Raw genomic sequence first — 14649 nt, forward strand, 5'->3', positions numbered from 1 at the left:
CATTACTTTTGGTTTGTTTTTGGGCACAAAAAGTATTCTCGTCTCTTCATATACACTCAGTCATGTACACTGCCCTCCAAAAGTTTGGAAACGCCCTAGAAAAGTAGGGTTTTGGACAATATTGGCATGAATCCTTTTTAATTTGTGATAATTTTGTACTGATAAGGGACAACACAAACTACAAAAACATATTTTATTACATAAACAGTTTATACATAGAACAAAACTTCATCAAAATATCCAGCATTAGCAGCTATCTGACCTAAACTGGATTCTGATTGGTTCATTGTATTCTAACCTTAATTGGCAATCAATTGTTGAAGCTATTAAGGTGTGCTGACCCAAAAATCTTTTACAAACCTGGGCCAAGTTTAAACCAGTAACCAGCATCACAGCTGGCAAAGGGGTGTGTCTGACTTTGACATGTATATATTGCTATTATTATGTAATCAAAATGAAAATTATTATTGCTGGTCTTCAATGATAATGTCAAGTTACTATTTAGACCAAAAAATGATCAGGATTTATGCTGATATCATCCAAAACCACACTTTGCCAGGGGTGTTTCCAAACTTTTGGAGGGCATTGTACATCTCACATTTTATCAAAAATATCTTCATTTGTGTTCTGAAGATTAACGAAGGTCTAACTAGTTTGGAAAAACATGAGGGTGAGTAATTAATGACAGAATTTTCTTTTTCGGGTGAATTAACCCTTTAAGATGCATTTTTATAATGTGGCCGTACCAGCTACTACAGCTCACAAAACTGTAAAACCTTCAAACAAACTCTGAAATACATTGCCTGCATTCAAATTAAATATCCCATCTATCCTTAATAAGGTCCATTTCAGCTTGATCTGAAACATGGCTCTTTCCACACCCTCGAAACACACTCATATCCGTCAAACGTTCTATCAGAGCTCACTCTAGTGTGCAAATGCTCAAAATTACAGTAGAATAAGATAAAGTGGGACGCATTCTCTCTCACTCTCACTGCAGGTCTCTAATAACCATTAAGAACAGACTGAGGAGCTTATTTGAATCGCCGTGGCAAAACAATAAGAGCAGCAGCCGCAGAGTTTACTCCCTGTGGAATAAACCGCCGGCTGAACTGTAAATAATAGCTGAGAAAAAGATATTACTGTGAACTCGCCGTCATATTACAATGCTCTGTGTGTGTGTGTTTCTCCCACTAATTGAGCAACTCCGCCACACTAAATCCATTTTAAAAAGAATAAAACTGGTGGGAAAGAAATTAAATAGGAAGCAAAACAGAACAACTACAGAGAAAGAGGCAGTTCAGTGCTGTGGGTTTCTACAAACCTTCATGCTCCTTGTCCGATATTCCGACTTTCTTCATCTTCTTGGGAGTCTTCATGAACAGAGGGAATATGGTCCGGAGGCCCAGGATGTCCACAAACTTGTGACAGTTATCTGAACCCTCTGGACCGATCATTCCATAATCCAGAACCTTCAGCGCACTGACACGAGACATCTTCTTCTCCCTGCACAGACACACATTGAGAGATATTTCACTGACACACTCTCAAAGAACTACAGTCAAACTAAACTGTAAGTAGTTAACTAAACAAACACTACTAACAAGAAGTAATTAACTACTTACAAGTAATTTAAGTGACAAAATTTGCCATTTTTTTAAATCAGAGCAGTACTTAATTGGCACAAAAATTAGTGAAAGCGTTTGCATACATTCCATATTTGCAATAATTCCATATATATTATATATATTATATATATATATATATATAATATATATATATATATATATATAATATATATAAAATATATATAATATATATAATATATATATAATATATATAATATATATATTATATATATAATATATATATAATATATATTATATATATATATATATATTATATATATATATATATATATATATAATATATATATAATATATATTATATATATATATATATATATATATATATATATATATATATATATATATATATATATATATATATATATATATATATATATATATATATATATATATATATATATATATATATATATATATATATATATATATATATATATATATATATATATATATATATATATATGGAAGATGATTAGGGCCAAGCAATAATAAAAAAACAAAACTATCTCGAGATTAAAGTTGTTAAATTTCGAGAAAAAGGTTGTTTTTTTCTCGTAATTTAACAAGTTTATTCTCAACATTTTATCTCAACTTTTTTCTCGAAATTTAACAAGTTTTTCTCATAATTTAACAAATTTGTTCTTGTAATTTAACGACTTTCTCGTAATTTAACGAGTTTATTCACAACATTTTATCTCGACTTTTTTCTCGAAATTTAACAACTTTAATCTCGAGATGGTTTTGTTTTTTTATTATTGCTTGTCCCTAATCCTCTTCCGTATATATATAAGATGTGATTAATCACAATTAATCGATTTGTCAGCACTAACATAATTATATTTCATTGCATACATTTTTATTACAAAGTAATAAAATAATTATATAATACATAAACTAAAGAAGAAATATGTAATTACAGGTTTTAAATAATATATACATCTATAAAATAAAAGCAGTGATAAAGTAAGTGTTTCATTCAAGACTTCATTCAAGAAACACGAGCAGAACAAATTTCTATTTGTTTTGGGAAAAGAAAACTGATGTTCATTCAAAGCCTTTGTCTTTCCTCTCAAGAGTCCACTTTCATTTTAAATATTCATGTGTTGTTCTGAAAGTCAGGGAACCGTTTTATAAATTTGCTGAAGATGTATATAAAACAAGAAACGGACATAAGTCGCATGTCAGACACTGAAACAGCTTCTGTACAGACGGAAGCTGACTATCACGGCCTCACTCAAGGGAGATGTAGCTGTCCATCATACTGGCACTTCCTTCATCCGACAATGACAAACAACAGTTTATCAACGCAGCGGGAAAATATTTCACATGTCAAGGAGAAAAATAGAATGGCGCAGAGAGAGTGAGAAAGGGACAAACAAAGAAAATAAAATAATACATTTTAAAAAATAATGATAAAATGTAAATAAAGTAAAAAGATAAACAAATGAATAGTGAATACTGAAAATCATTAACTAAGGGAACATCAGCTCTTGCTATTAATCAGAGACAGACCTGAGCATGAGGTTCATGAGCTGAAGCCCCTCCCCCCTGAGGAAACGATCACGATTGGCTGGAAGCATGAGGCAGGAACAGAGGGCATCAAACAGGTTCTCCATCATTTCCTGTTCCTCCGGCGTTGCTGGATTATGGCGTTTAAACACCTGTGAGGAGAACATTAATAGGATGAATCGCACTAAAAATGTCTGGGGCATCAGTTTTACAAATAAATAAAAGTATACTCATATATACACATACATATTATTATTATTATAGTCATTAACTTATTAACCATCCAAAATTCAAGAATTCACTAAAATCAAACTTGACAGTGAGAGACATTGGACATCATTCAAGAAACATGAGCAGAACTAATAAATAAATAAAAAGCATGAAGAAAATTAAGCCTTTTATGACTATTAGGATGTTAGGAGCACATTGTCCCTAATTGGCATGAAATGAAGCATTATCAATAACTGCGTAAAAATCATAATGAATAAAAACCAGTCCATCTTATTTGGTCTCTCTCTTTATTTTATTACACAGATTTTCATTTAAATTATTTGCAAATAAGCGATTAAACGTTGCCTGGTCATGTTGTGCAACATGAAAGCGTAATCAAAGGGATTTTAAAACGATTGTTAAATGAGAAAACAGCAGCGTGGAGCACAATGAATGAAGCTGCCCGTATGTTCTGCGTCATGATGATCTCTAAAGAGTCTCACACTGTGATTTCAGACAGCAGCTGGTTTAAAGAGAGACAGTGTCTTACTGAAAGCTGCTGCAGTAGTACATCAATACCATCCATTTCTCCCAACAGCTCCCTTGTTTCTGAGAGAGAGAGAAATAGATAGAAGAGGGAGGGAAGAAATTAGAGAGAGACAGACATAAAGAGAGGAGATGATGAATGTTAGTTCAGTGTGCTAATAAACCATAGAAAAGACAGAGAGAGATGTGCATGTGATAAACTCAGGTAAATTACACAGCACTGCACATGAATACAAAACACAAACACAATGAACAAGTGCTGTACTACCAAAGCCATATATCACAGCATAAGGATTCTGTTTTAATGGTTTAATTAATTATAATAATCAAAAAGCATGTCTAATCAGTTCATCAAAATTTAACAATAATAAGGTCCTATGTTTTCAGACATTATCTTTCTGGATTTTGTGTTTTAATTATATAATACAAAAACAGTGGTAATCAAATTAATGTATGAAATCTTAAAGAGATAGTTCATCCAAAAATGAAAATGATCCCATGATTTACTCATGTTCAAGCCATCCTAGGTGTATATGACTATCTTCTTTCAGTCGAACACAATCAGAGATATTTAAAAAAATATCCTGACCCTTCCAAGCTTTATAATGGGAGTGAATGGGGGCTGAGATTTTGAAGCCCAAAAAAGCACATCAATCCATCATAAAAGTAATCCAAATGACTCCAGGGCCCGGTTTTTCAAAAGTAATCCACTAGGATTTTGGATAACGGATTGGATCAAATCTTAAGAAAAAACGGATTACATAATCGGATTAGATCACATAATCCAATTTTGGTTTTGATCCGGTTCAAACCTTTAGTTTGGGTTTTTCAGAACTTTTTTGTAGGATTTGGATCACTTTGATCCAAAAAAACAGGATTATCCTGATCCCAACAGGGGGTAGGATTTCAAGGTGGATTCCAGGAGGAAAATGTAGTAAAACTTTAAAACTAGTCAAAAAATACAACATTTTTATCATGTATTATACATACACATTTTTATCTTGCTCTTGATTAGTTTAACTGTTAAAGTAATTAATTAAATGCAGACATTAGTCTACATATTTAACCTTTCGGTAACCTACTCTAAAGTAAAAAGAAATTTTGGTGCCATAAAACAATCCCTAAACAGCTGTAAATATCCAACAAAAATATATTTAATTCAAAACCCATATTCTTTCTATCAACATGTCCCTTTAGGGCCTCCGTAGAGCACTGGAAATCCAGATTTGGTGATCCTGAAAAGTTCCTATCCGGATCAGATTGATCCAATCTGATGTTGCTTTAAAAAACTGGCTCCAAAAGTAAACTGGATTACGTGATCACGGATCACAAAAAAAAGATTACTAAATCCGGATCAATTTTATCCGGATTAAACCTTTTAAAAAACCGGGCCGAGGGGGTTAATAAAGGCCTTCTGAAGCGAAATGATGGGTATGCAAGAAAAATATCCATATTTATAACTTAATAAACTGTAATCACTGGCTTCTGGTAACGGCCGTACACAAGTCGAATTGTGGTGGAACAGTGACCTCTGACCCGATGCATGACGTAATGACAAAAGTGGAAGCACAGAGGATAGCACAAAACAAAACAGAGGCCTTTCTTAACCCCCTGGAGCTGTATGGATTATTTTTATGATGGATGGATGTGCTTTTTCTGGCTTCAAAATCTCGCCCCCATTCACTCCCATTATAAAGCGTGTAAGAGTCAGGATATTTTTTAATATATCTCCGATTGTGTTCGTCTGAAAGAAGATAGTCATATACACCTAGGATGGCTTGAGGGTGAGTAAATCATGGGATAATTTTAGTTTCTGGGTGAACTATCCCTTCAAGAATTTAATTAATCTTTTAAAAGGTAGTCAAATGAAAATTAAACAATTACTTTTATTTTTTTGTCAAACAAACAGGTTTTTCGTTTGAATTAAAACATGGACAAATTTTTTTAAAATTATTATTACTTTGAGAAGTACATTCTACTATAACCAAACTTTTATTTTGGAGAGTTGTAGTGAAGACCTTTGATTTCTTCATCCAAGATTCGCCAAATTCCATGACATTCCGAATTAAACAGTAACAGTTCCATTTTTATGACTGGATTCCGTGAATTAAAGACTTAAATGCATTACATTTCTGCATATATTTAGAGTAAATATAGAGTAAAATCAGCAATATATCAGCCACTTTGCTCTCTAGATATCAGCACTGGCCAGCAACTTCTGACAGAATCACGATTGTCCTTGTTACATTTATAAATGATGTCCTCATTTATAACAGAATTGATGCGTACAAAATATAAATATATATCATTTAAATATCAACTGAAAATGCCAAGCTAAAGGCCTGTTTACATCAAGAATAAAGCAAAAAAATGCACTGAATTCCACGCTGAAAATATGCAGTGAATGCTGGTATTGATGTGAAAAGGCCTTTAACAGTTTGCAACTCCATATTTTCAACACAGAGTCTGTAATTATTCACTAGAACGGATTTAATTCACTGGAGTTGTTAATAAACCCATGCACATCCCCAAACAAAGCTATCCATCTCTTATTTTTACTTACTGTCATTGTTTTGTAGCAGGATGGCCAGTATTTCACTGCAGTACAGCTTATTGGCATCAAAAGGCATCTTGGCCTGTTTGGGAACACAACAAACAAACACTTTCAATGGCTTTGGCAGCAGCGTCCCGTTCGATCTGTGCGCCGTCGTCTCTATTGTCAGTGTAATTGCTGGTGCGCTGGATTCATGGAAGTCTTCAGGGAGCATTAAGACTCAAACAGCATGACGCTCTTATTCCGGCAGCCAGCGGTAAATCTGAGGAGGATTTCACCTCACGTGGATAAAAAAAAACACTGAATTGTGGCAGCAGGCCTACAGCTCTATGAAAATCTCAAATCCAGCTCAAAAATAATAAATGATCGAGTTAAACCCATCATAATGTACAGCCAACTTCAAACTGTCTGTTCACTGCGATGAAAGAAGACTGAAGTTATAAAAAAAAATAATAATAATTATATATATATATATATATATATATATATATATATATATATATATATATATATATATATATATATATATATATATATATATATATATATATATATATATATATATATATATATGTGTGTGTGTATATGTGTACTAAATGAATCCCAGCTTAAATAGATAAATAATTAATGCTTATATATATATATATACACATTCTTGCTGTAAATGTGAAGTATGTAATTTTTTGATGTCTATCCAGGTTTAATGTGCAGAGTCAACGCTAAGTAATGTCCAAATTGGAAACACTAATGTGCTTTTAAAATACTGAAATACTGCTGTGTTTGTTTGAGTAGTCCAACATGACTCAACAAATGGGGTCATAATTTTTCCAATTCTGTTTTGTTCACAGAAATTACACAATTGCAACATGCACTGAGGGACCCATCTGAGTTTATAGAATCATAAAAAAGGAAAGGTTGCCAAGGCATTGCTAGGATGTTGCGGGTGGTTGATAAGGTGTTCCAAAGTGCATGAAAAGATCTAGGTAGAGTTTTCAATGAAAGTTAAATGCAGACTCCAAAATGACCAAGGAATTAGTACATGCAAATAATGAGGATTAAAGGATTAAATACATGCATAAACAAATGATTAAATAACTGCAGATGGACGATTAACACTTTCAATGCCCAGAAAGCTACTAAAAGATGCATTTAAAACAGTTCATGTGACCACAGTGGTTAAACCTTAATGTTATGAAGTGATGAGAATACTTTTGGTGCACCAAAAAACAAAATACAATATCTAGTGATGGACGATTTCAAAACAAAAAATCTTTTGTTTCAAATCAGTGGTTCGGCGCATGCATCAAACTGCCAAAAACACGTGATTTCAGTAAACGAGGCTTTGTTACTTCATAAGTGTTTGGAAATTTCAATGGTTCACCACTGGGGGGCGTGACTTTGGCAGTTTGATACACACTCTGAACCACTGATTCGAAACAAAAGATTCGTGAAGCTTCATGAAGCAGTGTTTTGAAATTGCCCATCACTGGATATTGTTGAATAAAGTTTTTTTTCTTTTCTCGTCACTTTATAATATTAAGGTTGAACCACTGTAGTCACATGAACTGCTTTAAATATGTCTTTAGTACCTTTCTGGGCACTGAAAGTGTAAATTATCTTGCTGTCAATGGAAGCCTAACTGAGCCATTGGATTTGATCAAAAATATCTTAATTTGTGTTCTGAAGATGAATGAAGGTCTTACGGGTGTGAAACAACATGAGGGTGATGAATTAATGACAGAATTTTCATTTTTGGGTGAACTAACCCTTTTAATGAATGACTAAATAAATAAATCCCAGCTTAAATAGATAATTAATGCTTAAATGCATACACAAAAGCATAAATAAACCAGATGAAGTTCTAGAAACATGTGGTCTTCATTTTAAAGATTTTGAAAAAATTCAAGTCATGTTTGCACAATAACAGTATATAAATGCAAAAAAAAATGCATAAATGCATAAACAAATGCATAAACAAACCAGATGTAGTTTGAAAGCGTAGGAAAATTTAGCCTCATGCTAGAGATTTTGGAAAAATTTAAGCCATGTTTGCACAAAGACAGTGTATAAATGCATGAATGAATTAATGCGTGAATGAATGAATGAATGAATGAATGATTATAAAAATGAATGATTATATGAATGAATTAATTAATTAATGGTTATATGAATGCATGAATGAATGAAAGATTGAATGAATGAATGATTATAAAAATGAATGATTATATGAATGAATTATATGAATGAATTAATTAATTAATGGTTATATGAATGCATGAATGAATGAAAGATTGAATGAATGATTATAAAAATGAATGATTATATGAATGAATTATATGAATGAATTAATTAATTAATGGTTATATGAATGCATGAATGAATGAAAGATTGAATGCATGAATGAATTAATGATTATATAAATGAATGATTATATGAATTAATTTTATGAATGAATGGATGAATGAATGAATGAATAAATGAATGAATGATTATATGAATGAATGATTATATGAATGAATGCATGAATGAATGAATGAATGAATGAATGAATGATTATATAAATGAATGATTATATGATTGAATTATATTAATGAATGGATGGATGGATGAATTAATAAATTAATGATTATATGAATGCATGAATGAATGAATGGATGAATGATTATATGAACGAATGAATGAATGAATGAAAGAATGAATGCATGAATGAATGAATGGATGAATGAATTAATTAATAAATGATTATATGAATGAATGAATGATTATATGAATGAATGAATGAAAGAATGAATGCATGAATGGATGAATGAATTAATAAATTAATGATTATATGAATGAATGATTATATGAATGAATGAAAGAATGAATGATTATATGAACGAATGAATGAAAGAATGAATGAAAGAATGAATGCATGAATGAATGGATGAATTAATTAATTAATTAATAAATGATTATATGAATGAATGAATGAATGATTATATGAATGAATGAATGAAAGAATGAATGCATGAATGAATGAATGGATGAATGAATGAATTAATAAATTAATGATTATATGAATGAATGATTATATGAATGAATGAAAGAATGAATGATTATATGAATGAATGATTATATGAACGAATGAATGAATGAATGAAAGAATGAATGCATGAATGAATGAATTAATTAATTAATTAATAAATGATTATATGAATGAATGAATGAATGAATGAATGAATGATTATATGAACGAATGAATGAAAGAAAGATATAGTTTGAAAGCTCAAGGAAAAATTGGTCTCATGTTGGAGATTTTGGGAAAACTCAAGCCATGTTTGCTCAATAACAGTATATTTGTTTTGTTAAGCCATCAAACTCCATCATCAGACTTGAGCAGACTCTATTCACAAAGACAGAAGGACCCATCAGTGAATGAGGTTCAATTAGGAGTGATGCTACTTGTGACGGATGGGTGTCTTACCTTGATCCTCTTCAACAGCCACTGCATCAAACCCTGCTGGGCAGCTTCCGTACACAGACCGGGACGAAACTCGGCCATGTTCTCAATCACAGCTGCCACAGACAGACAGAGAGATCTGGTGTTACTGTAAGTCCAAGCTTGTCATACACACACAGACTTTTGTGAATCATGTGTTGTATCATGACCTAGTTTTTGCAAAGTCTGCTTCACCTAGTTGCCATGATAACTGATGGAGAAACTGCAGTGAGATCAGAACACATCCACACATGAATGCATGAGTGCAGAATCCACCATCCTCAGAGATCAGGGCTCGACAGTAACAATGACCCGATGTCAGAGAGGTTATTATTATTTAAAATTTAAAGAAAAGTATATTTAAAATATATACATGCATGTGTGTTTAATTATATATACACATGATAAATATACACAGTACACACACATATATTATGTAAAGACAAACTTTTATTTTAAATGCGATTAAAGTTTTTTTGGAGAGTTTCTCAAAACAAAGACATGGAATAAAGCACATGATTCACATGGACTACTTTAAGGTATCTTTGTTGTCCTTTTTGGATCTTGGTCACCATAAACTGCTGCTGTATGGAAAAGAGAAGATGATGCTTCATTTTTGGGTGAACTGTTGCTTTAACAAATATATTCTTTGCATCTGACTCTTCATTTAAAAATAGGTTGCTATAAAAACAAATTTTATATAATATATATATATATATATATATAATATATATATATATATATTCCTTTCGCCTCTGGGCCTGTTGAAATGTCACCAGCATGAGTAAAAATCTGAATGACCGCCCAGACCAGCTGAAAAAAAAAAAAACCTCATTGTCAAGCCACAAAAAGACGGACAGAGCGAGCAGGGCGAACAGCTCTATATGACACATCACAAGGGAGTTTGAGACTCATCTGTATTATAAAAGACTCTGAAGACACCTGATAACTCAATCAGAGGCATGATGGGAGAAAAATCTCACAGCGAATGAGTGGGAGGAAGAGAGAGAGAGAGAGAAAGGGTGCAGAATCTCATGAGGAAGGGGAAGAGATTACACAAGAACTGGAACGAGAGAGGAAGACAGGGAAAGAGAAAGACATGGAGGAAATGTGCCGTTTAAATCCGTTCAGTCAGACCGTTTATCTCTCTCTGCAGCTGAACAGTGTCTTTCCAGAACCAAACCTGCAAATGCAAGCCAGCCGCGGTGTTTCCAACACACAAAACTGCTTTAAAAGTGCACTTGAGCATTTCCCCCCTCATTAAAAGACAAACATTTGATATCATTTTATAACACTACATATGCATTTATAATGCATATATAATTATAGTACATATTTTTAATAAAATGTTTATTTCTACATGTTTGTTTATATATGACTTGCATATATATATATATATATATATATATATATATATATATATATATATATATATATATATATATATATATATATATATATATATATATATATATATATATATATATATATATATATATATATATATATACACATATACACATATACACATATACACAGTACAGTCCAAAAGTTTGGAACCACTAAGATTTTTAATGTTTTTAAAAGAAGTTTCGTCTGCTCACCAAGGCTACATTTATTTAACTAAAATACAGTAAAAACAGTAATATTGTGAAATATTATTACAATTTAAAATAACTGTGTACTATTTGAATATATTTGACAAAGTAATTTATTCCTGTGATGCAAAGCTGAATTTTCAGCATCATTACTCCAGTCTGCAGTGTCACATGATCCTTCAGAAATCATTCTAATATGCTGATCTGCTGCTCAAGAAACATTTAATGTGTACAATTGTACAAAATATTTGTGTACAATATTTTTTTTTCAGGATTATTTGATGAAGAGAAAGTTCAAAAGAACAGTGTTTATCTGAAATCTAATCTTTTGTAACATTATAAATTTCTTTACTGCCACTTTTGATTGATTTAATGCATCCTTGCTGAATAAAAGTATTCATTTCTTTAATTTCTTTTCAAAAAAATAAAAATAAAAATTCTTACTGACCCCAAACTTTTGAACGGTAGTGTATAATGCTACAGAAGCTTTGTATTTCAGATAAATGCTGTTCTTTTGAACTTTCTATTCATCAAGGAATCCTGAAAAAAAAAAAAAGTACACAACTGTTTTCAACATTGAAAATAATCATAAATGTTTATTGAGCAGCAGATCAGCATATTAGAATGATTTCTGAAGGATCATGTGACACTGAAGACTGGAGTAATGATGCCGAAAATTCAGCTTTGCATCACAGGAATAAATTACTTTGTCAAATATATTTAAATAGTACACAGTTATTTTAAATTGTAATAATATTTCACAATATTACTGTTTTTTACTGTATTTTTAATTAAATAAATGTAGCCTTGGTGAGCAGACGAAACTTCTTTTAAAAACATTAAGAATCTTAGTGGTTCCAAACTTTTGGACTGTACTAATATATATATATATATATATATATATATGTGTAACTGTGCTTGTACATATCTAGTAGCGGTGTAACACTACATGTATTCATCCCAAACCGTACAGTACGGATATCACGGTTCGGTGCAAAATAGACAACGAATGCAGTCAGTCACAGGTAATTCACACTCCAATCCAGAAGGGGGCGCACATGGTGATACAATGCTGTTTGCTAACCAACACAACAGGAAAAAAGAGTAGAAGAAGAACAGAGCATGTGTGAATGACTTGAGCGCTTGAAAACAAAGTCCACTAGGTAGTGCGCATGCATCTTCCTGTGCTTATGGACAAAGGAGAATACTTTAAAAGGTGCGAAACGGAGCGGAACGCACAAAATTACATACAGGACAGTTGGGCTTAAGCTTTGAATGTTTAAATATAGTTTAAGTGGAGCAAATTGTAACACATCTAATGTTTTATTTTGTCTATTCTAAGTTTTATTTTGTCATTATTCTTTCTATTTTGTAGCAATAAGAGATACTTTTCAGTTTTGTAGCTGATTGAGACCAAATATCTTTTGTTTTTATCAGCCCTGCAAAAAAATATGACCTATGCAATAGTGCATCTGTTTACTGCTTAATACACTAGAGGAGGCTGTAGTGTACTAACTAGGGGACCAAATGCAGCTAAGTGAAACAAACAAAGATTTGCACTACTGTCTGTTACAAATACAATAAAAGAAACCTAGTATTGTGGATTTGTACCTTTGTCCAGTAATAATTTAGTTTAGGGTTCAATTCTCACTATTAACTAGTTAGTTTGCATGCATATTACTAGTATATTGGCTGTTTATTAGTACTTATAAAGCACATATTAATGCTTTATTCTGCATGACCATATTCTACATCCCTTAATCCTACCCAATACCTGAACTTAACTACTTTACTACTTTATTGAAGCAGAAGTCGTAGTTAATAGTTAGTTAATGGTGAGAATCGGACCCTAAACTTTTGTACCGAAATCGTACCGAAACTGTGACCCCAAAACCAAGGTATGTACCGAACCGTGACTTCTATGTGCCGTTACAACCCTAATATCTAGTTTACTTACTACAATGCGTCTCAAAACAATCTGTGAATACTTTTCAAATCCAGATTAGTTTCTTATCGTTTGGGAATTTGTAAACATGTTTCCCAGTGGACTGACAAAACCCTGTGCATTGGCTGACTCCAGATTGAGGCCTGCTCTTGAGACTAGTGCATGTCTGTGGGTTGGTGTCTTACCTAAAGTGTTATAAACCCCATCAGCCTCCTCCTTCACCGTCTCATCCAAACGCTCCATATTCTGCACCATGAGAGCTACGACCTGACCATCCAACTAAACAAACAGAAACCATTTAACAAACATAAAAACATGTGATGTATAAATTTAAAAACATTTATTTCCATCAAGAGGTGCATTAATTTTTGGTCAAGATCTTGTATTGATAATGCAAGAGGTGAGCACTAAAGTCTCCTCCAGCACATCCCAAAGACTTTCGATGAATTTAAGATCTGGACTTTAAATTGAAATTATTCTTCATGCACTGTCCCAACCATACTTTCACAATTTGAGCCTGATAAATCTTGGCTTTGTCATCCTGGAATATGGCCATGATGGGTCTTCCTGCGTGGTTGCTTCAGAAATGAAAAGCTACACTCTCCATCCATTAGGGTTAGAAGAACTGTTCCCAAAAATATGGTCGAAACATAATAATCACTGTAATAATGATCCAGGCATAAATTCTTATGCATTTGCCTATTTAAATCCAAACAGCAATTTTTTTTTGGCCGGGCAGTGTATATATACACACTATGTTTCAAACCCTATTTTGTAGCCTGTCCAGAATATAAACAGTCATACAGACGTGTAACAGTGTTTCTTTGAATGCACAACACAAATACTAGATGGCAGCAATCAGACCACACGGCTCAATCAAACTCTGATTGTTCACTAGCTCTTCCTGTTTCCTCTGCTCCATCTGACACAAACTGTCTGATTGCACAAGCACAAAAACAGTCTGAATGTTAACATCATCTCTCTCTCTCCATCTCCTGCAAATGTCAGCCCCAATCCCAGACTAAAATTTCTCACACATAGTAGTAATTCATGTCATTTTCTCATAATAATCTCATTGTGCTGCTGGACCGTGACCTGCTAACGCTCATGAATCATCTCCTCTAACGCCACTGATGATGTTTTTCTCAGATTATTAA

The 14649-nt window shown here is 32.5% G+C and overlaps 1 protein-coding gene across 1 annotated transcript in view; it reads right to left on the reverse strand.

The window, feature by feature from the left end:
• Nucleotides 1-14649, reverse strand: part of ctnnbl1 (catenin, beta like 1) — a 56358-nt gene that overhangs the window by 32087 nt on the left and 9622 nt on the right. The window contains exons 6-11 of the mRNA XM_067371107.1: nt 13678-13771; nt 9935-10026; nt 6478-6550; nt 3919-3977; nt 3162-3310; nt 1325-1506 (exon numbers count right to left, since the gene is read on the reverse strand). Of these exons, the coding sequence (XP_067227208.1) occupies nt 1325-1506; nt 3162-3310; nt 3919-3977; nt 6478-6550; nt 9935-10026; nt 13678-13771 (649 nt within the window). The remainder of the gene's footprint in view (nt 1-1324; nt 1507-3161; nt 3311-3918; nt 3978-6477; nt 6551-9934; nt 10027-13677; nt 13772-14649) is intronic.

The sequence above is a fragment of the Chanodichthys erythropterus genome, chromosome 20 (genome assembly GCF_024489055.1).
Source record: "Chanodichthys erythropterus isolate Z2021 chromosome 20, ASM2448905v1, whole genome shotgun sequence".
Lineage (NCBI taxonomy): Eukaryota > Metazoa > Chordata > Actinopteri > Cypriniformes > Xenocyprididae > Chanodichthys > Chanodichthys erythropterus.